Source organism: Salmo salar, chromosome ssa21 (genome assembly GCF_905237065.1).
Source record: "Salmo salar chromosome ssa21, Ssal_v3.1, whole genome shotgun sequence".
Lineage (NCBI taxonomy): Eukaryota > Metazoa > Chordata > Actinopteri > Salmoniformes > Salmonidae > Salmo > Salmo salar.
The window spans coordinates 28,915,917-28,943,360 of NC_059462.1; the positions used below are offsets into that span (position 1 = coordinate 28,915,917).

At 44.3% G+C, this 27,444-nt stretch overlaps 1 protein-coding gene across 1 annotated transcript in view; it reads right to left on the minus strand.

The window, feature by feature from the left end:
* LOC106582105 (vang-like protein 1) overlaps positions 1 to 27,444 on the minus strand; it is a 52,080-nt gene that overhangs the window by 3,020 nt on the left and 21,616 nt on the right. The window contains exons 4-6 of the mRNA XM_014164851.2: positions 15,865 to 16,296; positions 12,514 to 12,689; positions 348 to 481 (exon numbers count right to left, since the gene is read on the minus strand). Coding sequence (XP_014020326.2) covers positions 348 to 481; positions 12,514 to 12,689; positions 15,865 to 16,296 — 742 coding nt within the window. The remainder of the gene's footprint in view (positions 1 to 347; positions 482 to 12,513; positions 12,690 to 15,864; positions 16,297 to 27,444) is intronic.

A 27,444-nucleotide genomic window follows, 5' to 3' on the forward strand; every position in this document is an offset into this window, starting at 1 on the left:
AGGTTAGTAGTGTACACTAGTGAAAAGTGAGAGGGCACACAGAGATCTTTACCCATCTTTACTTACTGTCATTGTCCAAAAGGTAAGCTCTCACTTTAGCTTTAAACGCTGCTTAGGGTGGCATGGGAGAGTAGATGGAGAGAGAGCGTCACAACGAAGCAACAAATACGGTAGACAGAGAGCTGAGAGAATGGAGAGAGAGCGACAAGAAATGAAAGACAGACAGTGCTGCACATTAAGATGCAGTTACAAAGAAGAAAAGAGAGATGATAGGAAGTCAGACGACACAGTGACACAAACCAAATGTAAGCATTGAGGAACCATAGAAAAACTGTAGGTGTACTAACCGTCCACGGTGTAGACCTTGAGGCCGGCCAGGTGCTTGGCGGCACGGTGCTTGGAGGCGGAGAGAAGGGCAGGGTTATGGAGAGGGAAGTCCCTGTAGTAGAACTCCAGCAGAGACAGAGCTGCCCTCTGAATACTGACACAGACAAAGAGAGCGAGAGGGAGGGAGAGAGATAGAGAGAGAGAGAGAATTAACAAAAAAAACAGAGCAAACTAGAATGCTATTTGGCCCTAAACAGAGAGTACACAGTGGCAGAATACCTGACCACTGTGACTGACCCAAACTTAAGGAAAGCTTTGACTATGTACAGACTCAGTGAGCATAGCCTTGCTATTGAGAAAGGCCGCCGTAGGCAGACATGGCTCTCAAGAGAAGACAGGCTATGTGCACACTGCCCACAAAATGAGGTGGAAACTGAGCTACACTTCCTAACCTCCTGCCCAATGTATGACCATAGAGACACATATTTCCCTCAGATTACACAGATCCACAAAGAATTCAAAAAATTCCCTTGTGTACTTTAACCATTTGTACATTGTTACAACACTGTATCTATACATAATATGACATTTGTAATGTCTTTATTCTTTTGAAACTTCTGTATGTGTAATGTTAACTGTTCATTTTTATTGTTTATTTCACTTTTGTATATTATCTACTTCACTTGCTTTGGCAATGTTAACACGTTTCCCATGCCAATAAAGCCCCTTGAATTGAATTGAGGGATAGAGAGAGAGAGGGGGATAGAGAGAGAGAGAGAGGGGGGGGGGATAGAGAGAGAGGTCATGATCAGATGAGCTCCTGCATTTTTCAGCATGTTCTTAAAAAAAAAGATGTGTTTAGAGTTAGATAAACTTGGATTTTTTGTCAGGAACATATACAGGATACTACCCTCTACAACGTAACCTTCCCTCCAAATCAAAACTCTAAACCTACAACCTGATTTTGGACGGAATTACGGAATCACCTGGAAGGCTTACAACTACCAAAGGTTATTATTCCAACGCGGCACAGCAAATGCTCTGGAAAACAACAGAAACCTGAAAACACCATCCAACCTGGAACCGAGTGAGTCATGTTTAGTCTGAAGCTATATTTTATTTCCAAAAGCCAAGAAGAAAAATACATTACGTTACTTTATAAGGACTGAATGCTAAATTAAGGCTGCCAAGCTTGATACAACTTCAATTAGCACAGACGTGTCAAGTGAGAGGTGTCAAAGCCCTTTAGCCCAACAATGGCAGGAGAGTGGAACAGTCTACTCCAACCAAATGGAGAGGCCTTAGAAGCTGCCTCCTGCTGTTCAGAGGTAATTAAATACAGTACCCTGTGTATGTAAAGAATGATAAGGCAAGAAAAGACATCAAAATGAAGCTCCTTATGGAAAATCAAGTGACACCTTTTGCTGACTGTTGTAAAAATGGGAACATCAGCAACCTCATCGTCCACACAAACCATCCCCTGGCATGGCCAGTGCTATATTAACCAGACCATCCCCTGGCATGGCACAGTGCTATATTAACCAGACCATCCCCTGGCATGGCACAGTGCTATATTAACCAGACCATCCCCTGGCATGGCACAGTGCTATATTAACCAGACCATCCCCTGGCATGGCATAGTGCTACATTAGCTCACTACCTCTCTGTTAAGAGGGGGGGGGGGATGTTAACGAGGGGTGGAAACTTGTGATACTAGACAACGAGGACTCAGAGTCAGCTAATATAAATCTCTATACGTCTGGAACAGTATTTGTACAGGGCAACCCCAAATAGTTTCAGCTGGACTTTCACCTAATCAAAGAATTAGCCCAGCAGGAGAAGCTCTCCCTTGAGAAAGATACCCCCACCCCGAGTGGGTCAGACCAGACCTCTTCATTATATAACCCCACAGACGAGCAACCTCCAGACCTCTTCATAATATAACCCCACAGACCAGCAACCCCCAGACCTCTTCATTATATAAACCCACAGACCAGCAACCCCAAGCGGAAAGTCAACCTCCCAGCACAGAGTACTACTCCCTCATTGAAATGAAGGATACATTCACCCAGCTGGAGGTAAGGCAGGTGGAGCTGGAACAGCAAGAGATTACACTCCAGTCAGCACAGACCCAGACAACAGTCCTGCACAACAACACCCCCTTAACCAGACAACAGTCCAGCACAACAACACCCCCTTAACCAGACAACAGTCCAGCACAACAACACCCCCTCAACCAGACAACAGTCCAGCACAACAACACCCCCTCAACCAGACAACAGTCCAGCACAACAACACCCCCTCAACCAGACCCAGACAACAGTCCAGCACAACAACACCCCCTCAACCAGACCCAGACAACAGTCCAGCACAACAACACCCCCTCAACCAGACAACAGTCCAGCACAACAACACCCCCTCAACCAGACAACAGTCCAGCACAACAACACCCCCTCAACCAGACCCAGACAACAGTCCAGCACAACAACACCCCCTCAACCAGACCCAGACAACAGTCCAGCACAACAACACCCCCTCAACCAGACCCAGACAACAGTCCAGCACAACAACACCCCCTCAACCAGACAACAGTCCAGCACAACAACACCCCCTCAACCAGACCCAGACAACAGTCCAGCACAACAACACCCCCTCAACCAGATAACAGTCCAGCACAACAACACCCCATTAACCAGACCCGGAGAGCTGAAGGTGGAGAGAGACATATCTGCACTCTGGACTGTAGTGAGACAACTTCAACAATATAAAAAGCAAGAGCAGGAGATGAAAAGAGCACTAGAGGAGAGGATCAGACTGCTGGAGGAGAGGGTGAGGGGGATGGCGTGTGACAGAGAACAACCCACTAGAGAGGTGGCCACCCCCGCAGAGAAGCCAGCAGAACAGCCCACCTCAGCTCCCGACATCACAGCAGAACAGTTCACACCAGAACCTGACCATAGCCTCGACATCACACCAGAACAGACAAATGAGGAACCCCAAGCCCAGGGGATCTCACCCCCTCTGAGCCCCCCCCCCCCCTGTCAGCCACCCTGATAACCCCCCCACACCCGCTGAGGACATACACAAGACACAGATTGTACTTATGGACTCAAATGGGAAATATATAGAAGAAAATAAACTTTCTCCCAAACACAGGTGTCCAAACACCCAGCACACCCTAGACCTTCTGTCTGAGGACCAACTAGGTTCACCTAGCCACATAATAATACACACAGGCACAAATGACCTGAACACAGCAGGAAAGGGTGGCCACAGCACTGAAGGGAGTGATTGAAAAAGCTTCTTCTACTTTCCCCAACGCACAAGTGGTTATCTCCACCCTGCTACCACGAAAAGGCTTCCACCCTGCTACCATACAGTGGGTAAACGCAAGTATTTCCCATGACTGTGCCTCAAAATCAAATGTTTTCCTGGCCCACCACTCTACCCTGGACTTGAACAGCCTCTATGACCAGGTCCACCTATACAACGCAGCAGTGCCCACCGTAGCCCGGACTCTAAAGGACATCGCCCTCAAACGCAGCATCAACTCTTCACACAGGAGCAACAGAGCAATAGACACCCCGCCCAGACCAGCGAGACCCTCTCCCAGACCTGCGGGACCCCCCCTGAACCTACACATAGAGGACCCACGCCTAGAGGTCCTACATCCAGAACACAGCAGCACCAGCCACATCCACACCCCAACCAATCATCTTATCCAGAGCGACTTACAGTAGTGAATGCATACATTTCATACATTTTTTCCCCGTACTGGTCCCCCATGGGAATCAAACCCACAACCCTGGCATTGCAAACACCATGCTCTACCAACTGAGCCACACGGGACTTCACTATCTCATCCAAGAATATCCAAGGACTTCAAAGAAATCGGAAATACAGACATTGTCATCCTACAAGAAACCTGGTATAGAGGAGACGGACCCACTGGTTGCCCTCTAGGTTACAGAGAGCTGGTAGTCCCATCCACCACACTACCAGGTGTGAAACAGGGAAGGGACTCAGGGGGTATGCTAATTTGGTATAGAGCAGACCTAACTCACTCCATTAAATTAAGCAAAACAGGAACATTTTACATTTGTCTAGAAATTCAAAAGGAAATGATCTCAACAGAGAAAAATGTCCTGTGTGCTACCTATATCCTCCCACTAGAATCCCCATACTTTAATAAAGACAGCTTCTCCATCCTGGAGGGGGAAATCAATCATTTCCAGGCCCAGGGACATGTACTAGTTTGTGGCAACCTAAATGCCAGAACTGGACAAGAACCTGACACCCTCAGCACACAGGGGGACAAACACCTGCCTGGAGGTGACAGCATTCCCTCCCCCATATGCCCCCCTAGGCACTATCACAACATAAACAGGTCACAACTCCTGCAGCTCTGTCGCACGCTGGGTATGTCCATAGACTCTAAACACTTCTGGGAAAATTGGAAAACACTAAACAAACAACACAATGAATTATCTATCCAAAATGGAGATGTATGGGTAAACCACCAAAAACATACGACATTATAAAATCCATGTACACAAACAACAAGTGTGGTTAAAATAGGCAAAAAAAACACACATTTCTTCCCACAGGGCGGTGGGGTGAGACAGGGATGCTGCGTAAGCCCCACCCTCTTCAACATATATATATATATATCAACGGATTGGCGAGGGCACTAGAAAAGTCTGCAGCACCCGGCCTCACCCTACTAGAATCCGAAGTCAAATGTCTACTGATGATGATCTGGTGCTTCTGTCACCAACCAAGGAGGGCCTACAGCAGCACCTAGATCTTCTGCACAGATTCTGCCTGACCTGGGCCCTGACTGTAAATCTCAGTATGACCAAAATAATGGTGTTCCAAAAAAGGTCCAGTCGCCAGGACCACGAATACAAATTCCATCTAGACACACTATACATACCTTGGCCTAAACATCAGCACCACAGGTAACTTCCACAAAGCCTTAAATGATCATCTGAGAGACACGGCAAGAAGGGCATTCTATGCCATCAAAAGGAACATCAAATTCGACATACCAATTAGGATCTGTCTAAAAATACTTGAATCAGTTATAGGACCCATTGTCCTTTATGGTTGTGAGGTCTGGGGTCCGCTCACCAACCAAGAACTCAAATAAAAAAATAAAAAAAATAAATAAATAAAAAAAAAATAAATGGGACAAACACCAAATTGTGACTGCATGCAGATTTTCGGCTAAAATATCCTCCGTGTACAACGTAGAACACCAAACAATGCATGCAGAGCAGAATTAGGCCGATACCCGCAAATTATCAAAATCCATAAAAGAGCCGTTAAATTCTACAACCACCTAAAAGGAAGTGATTCCCAAACCTTCCATAACAAAGCCATCACCTAAAGAGAGATGAACCTGGAGAAGAGTCCCTAAGCAAGCGGGTCCTGGGGCTCTGTTCACAAACACACCCCACAGAGCCCCAGGACAGCAACACAATTAGACCCAAACAAACCATGAGAAAACAAAAAGATAATTACTTGTCACATTGGAAAGAATTAACAAAAAAAACAGAGCAAACTAGAATGCTATTTGGCCCTAAACGGAGAGTACACAGTGGCAGAATACCTGACCACTGTGACTGACCCAAACTGAAGGAAAGCTTTGACTATGTACAGACTCAGTGAGCATAGCCTTGCTATTGAGAAAGGCTGCCGTAGGCAGACCTGGCTCTCAAGAGAAGACAGGCTATGTGTACACTGTCCACAAAATAAGGTGGAAACTGAGCTGCACTTCTTAACCCCCTGCCCAATATATGACCATATTAGAGACACATACAGTTGAAGTCGGAAGTTTACATACACCTTAGCCAAATACATTTAAACTCAGCTTTTCACAATTCCTGACATTTAATCTAAGCTTGTATTTCTTTCATCACATTCCCAGTGGGTCAGAAGTTTACATACACTCAATTAGTATTTGGTAGCATGACCTTTAAATTGTTTAACTTGGGTCAAACGTTTCGGGTAGCCTTCCACAAGCTTCCCACAATAAGTTGGGTGAATTTTGACCCATTCCTCCTGACAAAGCTGGTGTAACTGAGTCATGTTTGTAGGCCTCCTTGCTCGCACACGCTTTTTCAGTTCTGCCCACAAATTCTCTATAGGATTGAGGTCAGGTCTTTGTGATGGCCACTCCAATACCTTTACTTTGTTGTCCTTAACCCATTTTGCCACAACTTTGGAAGTATGCTTGGGGTCATTGTCCATTTGGAAGACCCATTTGTGACCAAGCTTTAACTTCCTGACTGATGTCTTGAGATGTTGCTTCAATATATCCACATAATTTTCCTGCCTCATGATGCCATCTATTTTGTGAAGTGCACTAGTCCCTCCTGCAGCAAAGCACCTCCACAACATGATGCTGCCACCCCCGTGTTTCACAGTTGGGATGGTGTTCTTCGGCTTGCAAGCCTCCCCCTTTTTCCTCCAAACATAAAGGTCATTATGGCAAAACAGTTCCGTTTTTGTTTCATCAGACCAGAGGACATTTCTCCAAAGAGTACGATCTTTGTCCCCATGTACAGTCTCAAACCGTAGTCTGGCTTTTTTAATGGCGGTTTTGGAGCAGTGGCTTCTTCCTTGCTGAGCGGCCTCTCAGGTTATGTCAATATATGACTCGTTTTACTGTGGATATAGATACTTTTGTACCCGTTTCCTCCAGCATCTTCACAAGGTCCTTTGCTGTTGTTCTGGGATTGATTTGCACTTTTTGCACCAAAGTACGTTCATCTCTAGGAGACAGAACGCATCTCCTTCCTGAGCGGTATGACAGCTGCGTGGTCCCATGGTGTTTATACTTGCGTACTATTGTTTGTACAGAACGTGGTACCTTCAGGCATTTGGAAATTGCTGAAAAGGATGAACCAGACATGTGGAGGTCTACAATTTGTTTTTCTCTGAGGTCTTGGCTGATTTCTTTTGATTTTCCCATGATGTCAAGCAAAGAGGCACTGAGTTTGAAGGTAGGCCTTGAAATACATCCACAGGTACACATCCAATTGACTCAAATGATGTCAATTGGCCTATCAGAAGCTTCTAAAGCCATGACATCATTTTCTGGAATTTTTCAAGCTGTATAAAGGCACAGTCAACTTAGTGTATGTAAACTTCTGACCCACTAGAATTCTGATACGGTGAATTCTAAGTGAAATAATCTGTCTCTAAACAATTGTTGGAAAAATGACTTGTGTCATGCACAAAGTAGATGTTCTGACCAACTTGCCAAAACGATAGTTTTTTAACAAGACATTTTGGGAGTGGTTGAAAAACTAGTTTTAATGACTCCAACCTAAGTGTATGTAAACTTCCGACTTCAACTGTATTTCCCTCAGATTACTCAGAACCACAAAGAATTCGAAAACAAACCCGAATTTGATAAACTCCCATATCTACTGGGTGAAATACCACAGTGAGCCATCACAGCAGCAAGATTTGTGACCTGTTGCTACAAGAAAAGGTCAACCATTGAAGAACAAACACCATTGTAAATACAACCCATATTTATTTTCTATTTTGTACTTTAACCATTTGCACATCGTCACAACACTGTATATACACATATGACATTTCTAATGTCTTTATTCTTTTTGAACTTCTGTGAGTGTAATGTTTACTGTTCATTTTTATTGTTTATCATCTACTTCACTTGCTTTGGCAATGTTAACTTGTGTTCAGACAGACAGACAGACAGACAGACAGACAGACAGACAGACAGACAGACAGACAGACAGACAGACAGACAGACAGACAGACAGACAGACAGACAGACAGACAGACAGACAGACAGACAGACAGACAGACAGACAGACAGACAGACAGACAGACAGACAGACAGACAGACGAGACAGACAGACAGACAGACAGACAGACAGACAGACGAGACAGACAGACAGACAGACGAAAGACAGACAGACAGACGAGACAGACAGACAGACAGACAGACAGACAGACAGACAGACAGACAGACAGACAGACAGACAGACAGACAGACGAGACAGACAGACAGACAGACAGACAGACAGACAGACAGACAGACAGACAGACAGACAGACAGACAGACGAGACAGACAGACAGACAGACAGACAGACAGACAGACAGACAGACAGACAGACAGACAGACAGACAGACAGACAGACAGACAGACAGACAGACAGACAGGAGACAGACAGACAGACAGACAGACAGACAGACAGACAGACAGACAGACAGACAGACAGACAGACAGACAGACAGACAGACAGACAGACAGACAGACAGACAGACAGACAGACAGACAGACAGACAGACAGACAGACAGACAGACAGACAGACAGACAGACGAGCAGACAGACAGACAGACAGACAGACAGACAGACAGACAGACAGAACAGACAGACAGACAGACAGACGAGACAGACAGACAGACAGACAGACAGACAGACAGACAGACAGACGAGACAGACAGACAGACAGACAGACAGACAGACAGACAGACAGACAGACAGACAGACAGACAGACAGACAGACAGACAGACAGACAGACAGACAGACAGACAGACAGACAGACAGACAGACAGACAGACAGACAGACAGACAGACAGACAGACAGACAGACAGACAGACAGACAGACAGACATAAGAGGAGGGTAGAGAGAACAGATGGATTATAAGAAAAGGTCAGAAAAGAAGCAGATAGTCCATTACAGCATGCCTCATATCTACACTACTCCCCCAGCCCAGACTACTGCAGACCAGGGCTATGTCATACAATGCTCCCTACATTCATTTCACATTTCCACAAACTTCAAAAGTGTTTCCTTTCAAATGCTATCAAGAATATGCATATCCTTGCTTCAGGTCCTGAGCTACGGGCAGTTAGATATGGGTATGTGATTTTAGGCGAAAAATTGAAAAAAAGGGTCCGATCCTCAAGAGGTTTTAAGACTCCATAATGGTTCATCTGTTGGTGCCACAAAGTAAAAGTTGGTGTCATATAAAGCTTTGCTTCTTGCTCTGTAATATGAGTAGAATCTTAATTTCAATAACAACTTTCTTATATTAAAATGTATGAACATTGTCAAATATAAACTTGAACAAAAAAAAAATATTTGGCAAAATGTTCTATATATTGTTGAACATAATATAATCTAAGTGCATATCAACGTTCCAGAGTGGGATCTCCGCTACTTTAAGAGTTATGAACCAATATCAGCATTACCAACAGAGTGAATGTGAAAATGGATTCAAAATGGTCGTTGCCCTTTCTTTGTGATTTGCAGGATGTGCAATGATACAATTAAAAGGAGGGCTGTGATTGGTTACATTGCTTACTATGCCAATGTACACTACCGTTCAAAAGTTTGGGGTCACTTAGAAAATGTCCTTGTTGTTGTCCATTAAAATAACATCAAATTTATCAGAAATGCAGTGTAGACATTGTCAATGTTGTAAATGACTATTGTAGCTGGAAACGGCAGATTCTTTTGTGTAATATCTACATAGGCGTACAGAGGCCCATTATCAGCAACCATCACTCCTGTGTTCCAATGGCACGTTATGTTAGCTAATCCAAGTTTATCATTTTAAAAGGCTAATTGATCATTAGAAAACCATTTTGCAATTATGTTAGCACAGCTGAAAACTGTTGTTCTGATTAAAGAAGCAATAAAACTGGCCTTCTTTAGACTAGTTGAGTATCTGGAGCATCAGCATTTGTGGGTTCGATTACAGGCTCAAAATGGCTAGAAAAAAATAACTTGCTTCTGAAACTCGTCAGTCTATTCTTGTTCTGAGAAATTAAGGCTATTCCATGTGAGTAATTGCCAAGAAACTGAAGATCTCGTACAACGCTGTGTACTACTCCCTTCACAGAACAGCGCAAACTGGCTCTAACCAGAATAGAAAGAGGAGTGGGAGTCCCCGGTGAACAACTGAGCAAGAGGACAAGTACATTAGTGTGTCTAGTTTGAGAAACAGACACCTCACAAGTCCTCAACTGGCAGCTTCATTAAATAGCACCCACAAAACACCAGTCTCAACATAAACAGTGAAGAGGCGACTCCGGGATGCTGGCCTTCTAGGCAGTTGCAAAGAAAAAGCCATTTCTCAGACTGGCCAATAAAAATAAAAGATTAAGATGGGCAAAAGAACACAGACACTGGACAGAGGAACTCTGCCTAGAAGGCCAGCATCCCGGAGTCGCCTCTTCACTGTTGATTTTAAAACTAGCGGAAATCCCATTCTAGAACGTTGATATGTCAGTAATAATAAAATATATTTTCAACATTCATGTTGACATTATTCAATATTCATTACAAAAAAAAATTTGAAATCAAAATACTACTCGTAAAGTACAAGCCGTAAGGCTTCACATGACACCAACTATTGAATTGTGCACCTACAGATGAAACATTATGGAGACTTAAAGGAGGCCTGCGTAAGGCCTAAATGTCACAAATACTCCAACTTCAATTAATTGTCTCAATAACGCTTTAAGATACAAATGACAAATATATGTCAACAATCCATGGAGTGGGTTTTATTTTGGGTTGCGCTGACAAGGCATTTATCATTCGTCCACTGCTGTTAATTCTGCCTATTGATTGTACAAATAAAAACATTAAGAAAAGGATCCTTCTATGGATTACATTTTGTGAAAATCCCCAAAATCATGTTGTTTTGTTCTAGTTTTGTGAGGAATCACCCAGCACAGCTCTGGGTAGAAGTTGTCCTAAGGCACAGATCTCGGATCAGTTTGTCTTCCACAAAGCTGACCTTAGATCAGTTACTAGAGAGGGAATTCATCATAATCAATCAAAGCAGCCCCCTTTTCTCAGGCCCCCACCCCAATTCCCAGAACAGCCCCCCAGTGAAGGGACTGGACTGAAGCATTCTGGGTGATTTAGTAACTAAATTACTGCCACTCTTCCCCTTGGACATGAGTCTCCAATTACTAACAGTTCAACAGTGTGTGTGTGTGTGTGTGTGTGTACACACCTGTATGGGTGGGGGCATTCTAAAGGCATTCTCTAATAGTCTGATTATCTGTAGATGTTTCTGCTAGCTGATTGATCAGCTGACTGGGGTTACTCAGTTCAACAGGGCCACAGTAAGTACACCAGCCAGATCCCTGAGGCTCCACTGTTGTATACAGACAGAGTTCATATTGCTGGAAGATAAATGACTTTGCTACAGTCAGCTGCACCAGTTTAGCAAGAGATTGTAGCAGCATGGATTTGCTTGATTAATATGTTAAGATGCTTATGAAATGATTGAATCTCTACATCATATTTCAGTTGGTTTTGAGTGTGTGTGTGTGTGTATGTGAGTGTGTTTCTGTGAGTGTGTGTGTGTGTGTGTGTGGGATGTGAGTGTGTGTGTGGATGTGTGTGTGGATGCGAGTGTGTTTCTGTGGGTGTGTGTGCCTGTGTGGATGCGAGTGTGTGTGTGGATGCGAGTGTGTGTGTGGATGCGAGTGTGTGTGTGGATGCGAGTGTGTGTGTGGATGCGAGTGTGTGTGTGTGGATGCGAGTGTGTTTCTGTGAGTGTGTGTGTGTGTGTGTGTTTCTGTGAGTGTGTGTGTGTTTCTGTGAGTGTGTGTGTGTGTGTGTGTGTGTGTGTGTGTGTGTGTGTGTGTGTGCGAGTGTGTTTCTGTGTGTGTGTGTGTGGATGTGAGTGTGTGTGTATGTGAGTGTGTTTCTGTGAGTGTGTGTCTGTGTGGATGCGAGTGTGTTTCTGTGTGTGTGTGTGGATGTGAGTGTGTGTGTGGATGTGAGTGTGTGTGTGGATGTGAGTGTGTGTGTGGATGTGAGTGTGTGTGTGGATGTGAGTGTGTGTGTGGATGCGAGTGTGTGTGTGGATGCGAGTGTGTGTGTGGATGCGAGTGTGTGTGTGGATGCGAGTGTGTGTGGATGCGAGTGTGTGTGGATGCGAGTGTGTTTCTGTGGGTGTGTGTGCCTGTGTGGATGCGAGTGTGTGTGGATGTGAGTGTGTGTGGATGCGAGTGTGTGTGTGTGGATGCGAGTGTGTTTCTGTGAGTGTGTGTGTGTGCCTGTGTGGATGCGAGTGTGTTTCTGTGTGTGTGTGTGTGTGGATGTGAGTGTGTGTGTGGATGTGAGTGTGTGGATGCGAGTGTGTGTGTGTGTGAGTGTGTGTGTTACCTGAGCTGTCCCAGGTTGTAGTAGCGTGTCTCTCCGTCAGTGGAGCGTATAACACACAGGCTGTAGCAGGGCTGGAGCTGTCTGAGCTCCAGCAGAACAATGGCCAGGTAGTGGACAAACAGCAGAGAGTCCACCAGAGACACGGCAAACTGGACGATACCCTGGTAGTCCTCATCCTGGAAACACAGAGTTAACACACACACACACACACACACACACACACACACGTGTTTGCAAGTGGCAGAGGTAAAAAAAAAAAAAAAAAAAAACTCTAGACCACCTGTACTCCACACACAGAGATGCGTACAAAGCTCTCACTCGCCCTCTATTTGACAAATCTGACCATAATTCTATCCTTCTGATTCCTGCTTACAAGCAAAAACTAAAGCAGGAAGTACCAGTGACTAGATCAATAAAAAAGTGGTCAGATGACGCAGATGCTAAGGTACAGGACTTTTGCTAGCACAGACTGGAATATGTTCCGGGATTCCTCCGATTGCATTGAGGAGTACACCACCAGTCACTGGCTTCATCAATAAGTGCATTAATGACATCGTCCCCATGGTGACCGTACATACATACCCCAACCAGAAGCCATGGATTACAGGCAACATCCGCACTGAGCTAAAGGGTAGAGCTGCCGCTTTCAAGGAGCGGGACTCTAACCCGGAAGCTTATAAGAAATCCCGCTATGCCATCCGACGAACCATCAAACAGACAAAGCATCAATACAGGACTAAGATTGAATCGTACTACTCCAGCTCTGACGCTCGTCGGACGTGCCAAGGCTTGCAAATTATTACGGACTACAAAAGGGAAGCACAGCCGTGAGCAGCCCAGTGACACGAGCCTACCAGACAAGCTAAATGACTGCTATGCTCACTTAAAGGCAAGCAACACTGAAGCATGCATTTGAGCACCCGCTGTTCCGGACAACTGTGTGATTTTATTTTATTTATTTAACCCTTATTTAACTAGGCGTGTGATCACGCTCTCCATAGACGATGTGAGTAAGACCTTTAAACAGGTCTAAGTTCACAAGGCCGCACGGATTACCAGGAAGTGTACTCTGAGCATGCGTTAACCAACTGGCATTGAGAGCATCCTGTCGGGCTGTATCACCGCCTGGTACGGCAACTGCACCGCCCACAACCGCAGGGCTCTCAAGAGGGTAGTGCGGGGGAAAACTACCTGCCCTCCAGGACACCTACAGCACCCGATGTCACAGGAAGGCCAAAAAGTTCACCCAAGCCAACAACCACCCGAGCCACTGCCTGTTCACCCCGCTACCATCCAGAAGGCGAGGTCAGTACAGGGGCATCAAAGCTGGGACCGAGAGACAGAAGCTGTTTTTCCAATCTCAAGGCCATCAGACTGTTAAACAGCATCACTAACACAGAGAGGCTGCTCCCTACAAACAGACTTGAAATCATTGGTCACTTTAATAAATGGATCACTTGTCACTTTAATAATGTTTACATATCTCACATTCTCATCTCATATGTATATACTGTATTTTATACCATCTATTGCATCTTGCCTATGCCACTCGGTCATTGCTCATCCATATTCTTATTCCATCCCTTTAGATTGTGTGTATTAGGTAGTTGTGGAATTGTTAGATTACTTGTTAGATTACTTGTTACTGCACTGTCAGAACTAGAAGCACAAGCATTTCGCTACACTCACATTAACATCTGCTAACCATGTGTATGTGACCAAATGAAATGGCATTTGAAGTGTCTTCACTGACATTTTCAACCTGTCCCTGACGGAGTCTGTAATACCAACATGTTTCAAGCAGACCACCATAGTCCCTGTGACCAAGTACACCAAGTTAACCTGCCTAAATGACTACCGACCCGTAGCACTCACGTCTGTAGCCATGAAGTGCTTTAAAAGGTCATGGCTCACATCAATAACATTATCCCAGAAACCCACTCCAATTTGCATACCGCCTCAACAGATCCACAGATGATGCAATCTCTATTGCACTCTACACTGCCCTTTCACACCTGGACAAAAGGAACATCTACGTAAGAATGCCATTCATTGACTACAGTTCAGCGTTCAACACCATAGTGCCCTCAAAGCTCATCACTAAGCTAAGGATCCTGGGACTAAACACCTCCCTCTGCTACTGGATCCTGGACTTCCTGACGGGCCGCCCTCAGGTGGTGAGGGTAGGTAACAACACATCTGCCACGCTGATTCTCAACACAGGGGCCCCTCAGGGGTGCATGCACAGTCCCCTCCTGTACTACCTGTTCACCCAGGCACGATTCCAACACCACCATTAAGTTTGCAGACGACAACGATGAGACAGCCTATAGGGAGGTCAGAGACCTGGAAGTGTGGTGCCAGGACAACAACCTGTCCCTCAACATGATCAAGACAAAGGAGATGATCGTGGACTACAGGAAAAGGAGGGCCGAGAACACCCCCATTCTCATCGACGGGGCTGTAGCAGAGCAGGTTGAGAGCTTCAAATGCCTTGGTGTCCACATCACCAATGAACTATCATGGTCCAAACACACCAAGACAGTCATGAAGAGGGCACGACAATGCCTATTCCCCCTCAGGAGACTGAAAAGATTTGCCATGGGTCTTCAGATTCTCAAAAAGTTGTACCATCGAGAGCATCCTGACTGGTTGCATCACCGCCTGGTATGGCAACTGCTCGGCCTCTGACCGCAAGGCACTACAGAGGGTAGTGCGTACGGCCCAGCACGTCACTGGGGCTAAGCTTCCTGCCATCCACGACCTCTATACCAGGCGGTGTCAGAGAAAGGCCCTAAAAATTGCCAAAGACTCCAGCCACCCTAGTCATAGACCGTTCTCTCTGCTACCGCACATCAAGTGGTACCGGAGCACCAAGTCTAGGTCCAAAAGGCTAATTAACAGCTTCTACCCCCATGCCATTAGACTCCTGAACAGCTAATCAAATGGCTACCTGGACTATTTGCATTGAACCCCCCCCATTTTTACGCTGCTGCTACTCTCTGTTTATTGTCTATGCATAGTCACTTTACCTCTACCTACATGTACATATTACTTCAACTACCTGGTGCCCCCACACATTGACTCTGTACCGACATCCCCTGTATATAGCTTCGCTACCATCATTTGATTGTTGCTCTTTAATTATTTATTTTTCTTCTATTATTTTTTATTTAACTTCAGTTTATTTTAGTAAATACATTAACACTTATTTTTCTTAAAACTGTATTGTTGGTTAAGGGCTTGTAAGTAAGCATTTCACTGTACGTCTACACCTGTTGTATTTGGTGCATGTGACAAATACAATTTGATGTACACATACGTACACACACGATTATGAAACATACACACCTGTGAGTCGAGGATGCGGACCCCATAGAACAGCCAGTAGGAGATTGTGAGCAGCAGTGTGAGCATGGTGAGGAGGGCTCGGTACACACACACCCTGGGCAGGCTGGCACGGGACTGGCGCAGGAAGATCGCCCACACAGCTAGCAGAAGAATGAGAAGTTTACAGGACACAGAGAGGAAGAGGCCCTCGCAGGCTGAGCCACAGGCCTGCAGCCTGGCCGGCCACAGCACCGCCGGGAGGACCAGGAAGGCCAGGGGGGTGGCCAGGACCAGTAGCCCCACACAGAGGCTCAGAGCTAGGGGAGCGTAGCGCCGACAGCCCTGCCCCAGGCCGTCCTCCGACCTCTTCCCCAGACCAACCACCTCCTCCTGGGATAGACTAAGCTCTGAGGTGCCAGTCACCGCCGTGGTGGTTTCCCCCCAGTTATCATCCTAAAAGAGAGAGGGGAGTGAGAGAAAGGGAGAGGACAGAGAGAAGAGATTAAAACGTAGCATATGGTTGATAGCACAGACACATCCAGAGAAGAGAGGTGGAGGAAGAGAGAGAGGAAGAGAGTGAAAACAGAAGATAGAAAAGGACAGGAATAGTCTCTGGAGGGATGTGAGAGACAAACCAAAGTAACAAACACACACTGGTAGATAGATACACATAAATGCTGGTTTTATTCCATTCTCCGTCTCTGCTACACACAAAGACAGACAGACTAGAGATACAGTGACTAAATCCCTTGAGGTTTACTGCAAACATCCCATCCGTCATTCTATTTAAAGAAGCCTTCGGTTTTCCTGGGGTTCTGTGTTATTGTGACAGGCTTTCAGCTCCCCACGGATCCACATAGAGGATGACAGTACACATTCAGACTGCTCATCATGACCAGGTAGGGACGACTCAGATACACACACACACACAATAAGGCTGATGTTATGCAGGTCTAGCATTGCAAATTAAGAGTCAAATCCCCTCTTCCTGCTTAGGATGGAGATGATCATAAATGTGCCGTAAGAGGAAGGAGCACAGCGAGAGACTGATTAAAGACCTGTCTGCCGAAGAGAGCATTTCTCTTACTGACAGTTATTCAGCTATTTACTATCTTGCTCTCTCTCTCTCTCTCTCTCCCTGGTAAGGAGCTGGGAACAGTGTGTGTGTGTCTGTGTATTCCATTCCATGAGAGGTAGATTGGAATACTGTAGCCTGCTTCTGTCAGATCACATACACTTACCCACATGACACCCCTAAAACTTCATCCCTTTGCCAGATGGACACGCCACCTCATGTGCCATTAGAAAATGACACCGAAAGAGACCGGGACAGAAAGAGGTATGGAGGAGGAAATCCTCATTGTGATTGCTGAGTAAAGGCTGCTTAATAACCCTCTGTGGTTCACTGTTGTTGCCTATACACCATCATCCCCTTCCTTTAATTCAACTTTGCCAAACAGGAGATGAGTGGGGGGGTAAACAAGAGAGTGGGTGAGAAAGACAAAACGTTAGAAAAAGAGAGAGAAGGGGAGAACGATGGAGAGAGCGACAGAGAATGGAGATAAACATTAACCTGGTGACCCCTATTTGAGAGAGTGATGTCACAGGAGGGTCAGCTCTTTTAAAATAATCTTAACACTTGCACTGCCAAGACGGTCAATCTGACCGTTTTCAATTTTGTAATTTCAATAACTTCATTTCACTAAAAACCTTGAACCCACCTGTCCTTGACTTTTCCTAAATATGTGCATTTTAAACTTCAGCAGTACTTTCAGACAAATATCACAAAAGACAAAAACTTTCAGCATTTTTTCCTCAAAGCGCCATGATGGTCATTTGAGCGTATGCATATTTAACAGTAGAATAGCTGGGCCTTGAGGAGCACCAATAGCCACCAGTCTAATAAATCCATTTAACTAGAAAAGCCAGGCCTCACTGGACCCCTTTTCGTGCCAATGTCTTTTTGCTTGTGTTTATGGTAACATTAGTATACCAAAATGTAAATATTTTAAAGAACATAAAAATGTTCATGTGACTGCAGGTTATATGTAAAAACGAAAAAGCACCAAAAACTGAATTTCAAGTGGAAAATCTATTTTATTGGTGGAGTGCCTTTGTTACAACTATGAAACAAAAGAATGTGCATTGAAACAATAAAATATATATTTTTTTTATAAACGACAAAACAAATAAAATACCCAAACTGCAAGACACCTGGTCAATGAAGAAAATATCAGTAGTCTAAACATCAGTATAGGCGCCAAGTGTGGTTGTGAACAGTGAAAATCAGCACGAAAGCAATAACTGCATTATAATGAATATAAAGTGTTGATATGACAGCTGTTAAAAAGTCTATTATTGGACACAATCTGTGGCCTCACTCATGTTTACAGTACAGTGTGAGTCTTCACGCAACAGTTGGATCTCATGTAGCTGTTATCCCTTGTCCTAACAGTCACCACAAATCTTTGTCACTTTCACTTGATTGCAAAAATTCGCTTGCCGGTTGAAACCGGTGTCGTGGGTTCTGTTCCGAGCTAATCTGCCCACCTTGCAGTTTTTCCTCCATGGGAGCTGTGCACAATTCGGCTTGCGCAATGGCTCACATGGAATCTTTTCTGCTGCCCTCTCTGATGAACTGACCCTGACCACAGGGGTGTGTCCTTTCACCGTTGTGGTTCTCCATCTACACTAATGAGATGAAGATCCAGGGAAACATTGTGAGCCTTTTCAAGTACGCGGACGACGTGGCTCTGTTGGGACTCTTTTTTTAAAGATGCCAACGTCATTTTAAAACAGACCAACAAACTTCAATTGATGCCGGTCAAATGCCCTCCACATCAATGTGAAGAAAAAAAAACTAAGGAGCTGATCATCAATGGCAACAACTTGCCAATGTCCCAACTACCATCTCTGAACGACCAATCAGTGGAGGTGGTTGAGCGTTTCAAATACCTAGGGACACAAATTTATAACATGCTGAGTTTCACAGGGAATGCAGACAGTATTTTTTTTAAAGCAAGTCAGCACCTGTTTTTAATCAGGCAATTGAAGGGGTTTGTGGTCAGTCAGGATGTTCTGGAGAGGCTGTGCAGCAGCTTGGTGGAGAGCATCCTCACGTTCAATATGACAGTCTGGTATGGTAGTCTGAGCGTGGGGAGCAAAAGCAAAAACTGACCAGAATAGTAAAGTAATTGGTTGACCACGGGCACAGTTGACCAGTCTGTTCCACAAGGCAACCATAAAGAAGGCCCTGGCTGTCGTTGGCGACCCCTCCCACCCTCTACACCCTCAGTTTGAGAGGCTTCCCTCTGGCCGGCGCTTCAGAATGCCCATGGCCAAGAAGAACGTGTCAAAACATTAATTTGTTCCTTGTGCGGTTGGACTACTAAATGCAACGTAAATTGTATCAGTATATTATATATTTATCTATCCGGTGCAGTTGAGACAGCGGTCATTTGTGAGTAAATGTATCAAGGTCCTCTATGTTTTTAGTGTATGCAATATGATGGACTAGTATGTGATCCTTTCAATGGAAGGTGACGCCAAAGAAAAATGTCTGTTCTGGATGGACAATAAAGTTTTACTCTATTCGATTCCCTCCTGCCCTTGGGTGAGGTTCATACACTGACTGAACAACACGTGTGCGTTGGTAGCAGCCAAGTCCAGCATGTTGTAGCGGCGAGTTCATCCTTTCACCGAGTACACCCATGCCATCTGATCCAACACATTATCCGACACTCGCTCACTTGCTGCCTGATATGGATCCATTCCCAGATATGGAAAGCCAAATCAGCATGAATCAGAATAATAATCCTCAGAGATGTCACAATCCACTCTTCCCCGCCATCTGAGTCGTTTTCATCTTGTAGCAACTCTAACACAGCATGTGCATCCATTCGTCTTGGTCTTGCCATTGTAAATTACACACACTGACTGTGTAGCCTACTCCAAGTAGGCCTAGAATAGACTAATAAGACTGCTTGGATTCGGTGGACTGATATAGGGTACACTGTTTTGAGATTATACACTGGTGTTAAAATGGCACCGGAGAAGAAGGCAGACGTTTTACATGTCCCCAACCGATTGTGTTTTTCGTTCGTTTATTTGCAACTTATTCTTTTACAAATTTTGTACATAATGTTGCCGCTACCGTCTCTTATGACCGAAAATAACCTCTGGACATCAGGACTGCGATTACTCACCACGGATTGGCAGAATCCTTTTTTTCCTTTAACGAGTCTGACGAGCCCGACACGAATGATATACTGATTTCTCAGGAACAGGCCCAGATCCCCATGATCTGCGTGAAGAGAAGGCGGAGAAAAAAGGGACGATCGAATAAACCCCCACTTCCTTCCATTCTGCTAGCAAACGTGCAATCTTTGGACAATAAAATAGATGACCTACGTGGAAGATTAAACTACCAACGGGACATTCAAAACTGTAATATCTCATGCTTCACGGAGACGTGGCTGAACGACGACACTATCAACATACAGCTGGCTATACATTGCACCGGCAGGATAGAACAGCGGCATCTGTTACGACAAGGGGCAGCGGACTATGTATTTTTGTAAATAACAGCTGGTGCACGATATCTAAGGATGTCTCGAGCTATTGTTTATATACCACCACAGTCAGAGGCTGCCACTAAGACAACATTGAATGAGCTGTATTCTGCCATAAGCAAACAAGAAAACGCTCACCTAGAGGCGGTGCCTCCTAGTAGCCGGGGGACCTTAATGCAGGGAAACTTAAATCCATTTTACCAAATTTCTATCAGCATGTTAAAATGTGCAACCAGAGGGGAAAAAAATAAATAAATAAAAACTCTAGACCAGCTTTACTCCACACACAGAGACGCATACAAAGCTCTCCCTCGCCCTCCATTTGGCAAATCTGAACATAATTCTATCCTCCTAATTCCTGCTTACAAGCAAAAATTAAAGCAGGAAGCACGAGTGACTAGATCAATAAAAAAAAGTGGTCAGATGAAGCAGATGCTAAGCTACAGGACTGTTTTGCTAGCACAGACTGGAATATGTTCCGGGATTCCTCCGATGGCATTGAGGAGTACACCACATCAGTCATTGGCTTCATCAATAAGTGCATCGCTGACGTCATCCCCCCGATTTCAAGGAGCGGGACTCTAACCCGGAAGCTTATAAGAAATCCCGCTATGCCCTCCGACGAACCATCAAACAGGCATAGCGACAATACAGGACTAAGATCGAATCGTACTACACCGGCTCTGACACTCGTTGAATGTGGCAAGGCTTGCAAACCATTACAGACTCCAAAGGGAAGCACAACCGAGAGCTGCCCAGTGACACAAGCCTACCAGACGAGCTAAATTACTTTATGCTCACTTTGAGGCAAATAACACTGAAACATGCATGAAAGCACCAGCTGTTCTGGAAGACTGTGTGATCACTCTCTCCGCTGCCGATGTGAGTAAGACCTTTAACCTCTCTAGGGTAGGGGGCAGTATTTGCACGGCCGGATAAAAAAACGTACCCGATTTAATCTGGTTATTACTACTGCCCAGAATCTAGAATATGCATATAATTATTGGCTTTGGATAGAAAACACCCTAAAGTTTCTAAAACTGTTTGAATGGTGTCTGTGAGTATAACAGAACTCATATGGCAGGCAAAAACCTGAGAAGATTCCTTACAGGAAGTGCCCTCTCTGACCATTTCTTGGGCTTCTACACTCTCTTTATTGAAAACTGAGGATCTCTGCTGTAACGTGACACTTCCTACGGCTCCCATAGGCTCTCAGAAGGCGGCAAAACACTGAAGGATGCCTTTGCAGGCCCTGGCTGAAAAACAGTAGCGCATTTGGATAGTGGTCGATCAGAGAACAATGAGACTGGGGCGCGTGCACGAGGCGACACCATGTTTTTATCGCTTTTTTACAAGAAAAAAATGGCATAAAAATTGATTTTAACCTCTTGGGGCTAGGTGGGACGCTAGCGTGCCACCCGTGGTGCACTCCATCAACAGCAGGTGCATTTCAAGAGCGGCAAATTTGAATCCAAATAAATGTCAAAATTCAAATTTTTCAAAAATACAACTATTTTACACCATTTGAAAGATAAACATCTCCTTAATCTAACCACGTTTTACGATTTCAAAAAGGTTTTACGGCGAAAGCATACATTTAGAGTATGTTAGGACAGTACATTTACAAGAGTTGTGTGTAATGTTTTGTCAAGTCAAAGACAGGGTCACCAAAACCATAAAACCAGCTAAAATGATGCACTAACCCTTTACAATCTCCATCAGATGACACTCCTAGGACATTATGTTAGACAATGCATGCATTTTTAGTTCTATCAAGTTCATATTTATATCCAAAAACAGCGTTTTACTATGGCATTGATGTTGAGGAAATCGTTTCCCTCCAATAACCGGCAGTCAAGTCAGCGTCACAAATTAAATAATTAAAATTAGAAAACATTGGTAAAATATTATATTGTCATTTAAAGAATTATAGATTTACATCTCTTGAACTCAATCAACTTGCCAGATTTAAAAATAACCTTACTGGGAAATCACACTTTGCAATAATCTGAGCACTGCGCCCAGAAAAATACGCGTTGCGATACAGACTAGACGTCATGTTGGGGAGATCTAAAATCGAAAATACTATGTAAATAATCCATTACCTTTGATTCTCTTCATCAGATGTCACTTCCAGGTATCACAGGTCCATAACGAATGTAGTTTTGTTCAAAAAAGCTCATCATTTATGTCCAAAAATCTCCGTCTCGTTAGCACATGATGTAAGCCAGCCGGACTTCTCGTCATGAACGAGGGGAAAAAATATATTTCCGTTCGTTCAAACATGTCAAACGTTGTATAGCATAAATCATTAGGGCCTTTTTTAACCAGAACATGAATAATATTCAAGGTGGACGAATGCATACTCTTTTATAACGTATTGGAACGAGGGTACCCAACATGAACTCGCGCGCCAGGTGTCTAATGGGACATCATCGTTCCATGGCTCTTGTTCGGTCAGATCTCCCTCCAGAAGACTCAAAACACTTTGTAAAGGCTGGTGACATCTAGTGGAAGCAATAGGAAGTGCCAAAATATTCCTAAGCCCCTGTGTTTTTCAATGGGATAGGTTTAAAGTCAATACAACACATCAGGTATCCACTTCCTGTCAGAAAATGTCTCAGGGTTTTGCCTGCCAAATGAGTTCTGTTATACTCACAGACACCATTCAAACAGTTTTAGAAACTTTAGAGTGTTTTCTATCCATATATAATAAGTATATGCATATTCTAGTTACTGGGTAGGATTAGTAACCAGATTAAATCGGGTACATTTTTTTTATCCAGACGTGCAAATGCTGCCCCCTAGACCCAACAGGTTAAACAGCGGTTGACATGCTTCGAAGTACGGTAATGGAATATTTACAAATTGTTTGTCACGAAACGCGTCGGGCGCGTCACCCTTCGTCACCCTTCGGATAGTGTCTTGAACGCACGAACAAAACAGAGGATATTTGAACATAACTATGGATTATTTTGAACCAAACCAACATTTGTTATTGAAGTAGAAGTCCTGGGAGTGCATTCTGACGAAGAACAGCAAAGGTACTCAAATTTTTCTAATAGTAAATCGGAGTTTGGTGAGGGCCAAACTTGGTGGGTGTCAAAATAGCTAGCCGTGATGGCCGGGCTATCTACTCAGAATATTGCAAAATGTGCTTTTGCCGAAAAGCTATTTTAAAATCGGACATAGCGATTGCATAAAGGAGTTCTGTATCTATAATTCTTAAAATAATTGTTATGTTTTTTGTGAACGTTTATCGTGAGTAATTTAGTAAATTCACCGCAAACTTCCGGTGGGTATGCTAGTTCTGAACGTCACATGCTAATGTAAAAAGCTGGTTTTTGATATAAATATGAACTTGATTGAACAAAACATGCATGTATTGTATAACATAATGTCCTAGGAGTGTCATCTGATGAAGATCAAAGGTTAGTCCTGCATTTAGCTGTGGTTTTGGTGACATTATATGCTAGCTTGAAAAATGGGTGTCTGATTATTTCTGGCTGGGTACTCTGCTGACATAATCTAATGTTTTGCTTTCGTTGTAAAGCCTTTTGAAATCGGACAGTGTGGTTAGATTAACGAGAGTCTTGTCTTTAAAATGGTGTAAAATAGTCATATGTTTGAGAAATTGAAGTAATAGCATTTCTAAGGTATTTGAATAACGCGCCACGGGATTCCACTGGCTGTTGAGTAGGTGGGACGATTTCGTCCCACATACCCTAGAGAGGTTAAACAGGTCAACATTCACGAGGCCGCAGGGCCAGACGGATTACCAGGACATGTACTGCGAGCATGCGCTGACCAACTGGCAAGTATCTTCACTGACATTTTCAACCTCTCCCTGTCCGATTCTGTAATACCAACATGTTTTAAGCAGACCACCTTTGTGCCTGTGCACAAGAACACGAAGGCAACCTGCCTAAATGACTACCGACCCATAGCACTCACATCTGTAGCCATGAAGTGCTTTGAAAGGCTGGTCATGGCTCACATCAACATTATCCCAGAAACACTAGACCCAGTCCAATTTGAATATCGCCCCAATAGATCCACAGATGATGCAGTCTCTATTGCAATCCACACTGCCCTTTCCCATCTGGACAAAAGGAACACCTATGTGAGAATGCTATTCATTGACTACAGCGTTCAACACCATAATGCCCTCAAAGCTCATCAATAAGCTAAGCACCCTGGGACTAAACACCTCCCTCTGCAACTGGATTCTGGACTTCCTGACCGGCCACCCCCCAGGAGGTAAGGGAAAGGTACAGTTGAAGTCGGACTTTTACAGAAAAGTGTGTCAGCTCGCTTCTCTCTCTCTTTACATTTGAGGTTGTGGGTGTTTGTGACCATTATCAACTCTCTATTCTCTTGTGTGTGTACAGTTGAAGTCGCAAGTTTACTAACACTTAGGTTGGAGTCATTAAAACTCATTTTTCTTGTTAACAAAGTATCATTTTGGCAAGTCGGTTAGGACATCTACTTTGTGCATGACAAGTAATCTTTCCAACAATTGTTCACAGACACATTATTTCACTTATAATGAACTGTATCACAATTCCAGTGGGTCAGAAGTTTACATACACTAAGTTGACTGTGCCTTTAAACAGCTTGGAAAATTCCAGAAAATGATGTCATGGTTTTTGAAGCTTCTGATAAATGATGTCAACTAGCCTGAGTCAATTGGAGGTGTACCTGTGGATGTATTTCAAGTCCTACTTTCAAACTCAGTGCCTCTTTGCGTGACATCATGGGAAAATCAAAAGGAAAAAGAATTGTAGGCCTCCACAAGTCTGGTTCATCCTTGGGAGCAATTTCCAAATGCCTGAAGGTACCACGTTCATCTGTACAAACAATAGTACGCAAGTATAAACACCATGGGACCACGCAGCGTCATACCGCTCAGGAAGGAGACACGTTCTGTCTCCTAGAGATGAACGTACTTTTGTGCGAAAAGTGCAAATCAATCCCAGAACAACAGCAAAGGACCTTGTGAAGATGCTGGAGGAAACAGGTACAAAGTATCTGTATCCACAGTAAAACGCATCCTATATCAACATAACCTGAAAGGCCACTCAGCAAGGAAGAAGCCACTGCTCCAAAACCACCATAAAAAGCCAGACTACGGTTTACAACTGCACATGGGGACAAAGATCGTACTTTTTGGAGAAATGCCCTCTGGTCTGATGAAACAAAAATAGAACTGTTTGGCCATCATGACCATCGTTATGTTTGGAGGGAAAAGGGGGCGGCTTGCAAGCCGAAGAACACCATCCCAACCGTGAAGCACAGGGGTAGCAGCATCATGTTGTGGGGGTGCTTTGCTGCAGGAGGGACTGGTGCACGTCACAAAATAGATGGCTTCATTGGGAAGGAAAATTATGTGGATATATTGAAGCAACATCTCAAGACATCAGTCAGGAAGTTAAAGCTTGGTCGGAAATGGGTCTTCCAAATGGACAATGACCCCAAGCATACTTCCAAAGGAGGAATGGGCCAAAATTCTCCCAACTTACTGTGGGAAGCTTGTGGAAGGCTACCCGAAACGTTTGACCCAAGTTAAACAATTTAAAAGGTAACGCTACCAAATACTAATTGAGGGTATGTAAACTTCTGACCAACTGGGAATGTGATGAAAGAAATACAAGCTGAAATAAATCAATCATTCTCTCCACTATTATTCTGACATTTCACATTCTTAAAACAAAGTGGTGATCCTAACTGACCTAAGACAGGGAATTTTTACTAGGATTAAATGTCAGGAATTGTGAAAAACTGAGTTGAAATGTATTTGGCTAAGGTGTATGTAAACGTCCGACTTCAACTGTAACAACACATCCGCCAAGCAGATCCTCAACACAGGGGCCCCTCAGGGGTGCGTGTTTAGTCCCCTTCTGTACTCCCCATTCAATCATGACTGCACGGCCAGGCACGACTCAAACACCATTAAGTTTGCCGATGACAACAGTGGTAGGCCTGATCACCGACAATGACAAGACAGCCTATAGGCAGGAGGTCAGAGACCTGACCGTGTGGTGCAAGGATAACAACCTCTCCCTCAACATGATCAAGACAAAAGGAGATGATTGTGGAGTACATGAAAAAGAGGACTGAGCAGCCCCCATTCTCATCGACGGGGCTGCAGTGGAGCAGGTTGAGAGCTTCAAGTTCCTTGGTGTCCACATCACCAACAAACTAACATGGTCCAAGCACACCAAGACAGTCATGAAGAGGGCACGACAAAACCTATTCCCCCTCAGGAGACTGAAAAGATTTGGTATGGGTTCTCAGATCCTCAAAAAGGTTCTACAGCTGCACCCTCGAGAGCATCCTGACTGGTTGCATCACCGCCTGGTATGGGAACTGCTTGGCCTCCGACCGCAGGCAATACAGAGGGTAGTGGGAACGACCCAATATATCACTGGGGACAAGCTTCCTGCCATCCAGGACCTCTATACCAGGCAGTGTCAGAGGAAGGCCCTAAAAATTGTCAAAGACTCCAGCCACCCTAGTCATAGACTGTTCTCTCTGCTACCGCACGGCAAGTGGTACCCGGAGCGCCAAGTCTAGGTCCAAGAGGCTTCTAAACAGCTTCTACCCCCAAGCCATAAGACTCCTGAACACCTAATCAAATGGCTACCCAGACTATTTGCATTGCCCCCCCAACCCCCTCTATGCATGCATCTATGCATAGTCACTTCAATAACTCTACCTTCATGTACATTTTACCGCAACCGGTGCCCCCGCACATTGACTTGTTACTTTTATTTCTTATTCTTTTCTGTATTTTTTTTTTAACTGCGTTGTTGGTTAGGGGCTCGTAAGTAAGCATTTCACTGTAAGGTCTACACCCGTTGTATTCGGCGAATGTGACAAATAAAATTTGATCTGAACAAAAATATAAACATGCAACAATTTCAAAGATTTTACTGAGTTACAGTTCATATAAAGGAAATCAGTCAATTGAAATAAATAAATTAGGCCCTAATCTATGGATTTCACATGAGTGGGAATACAGATATGC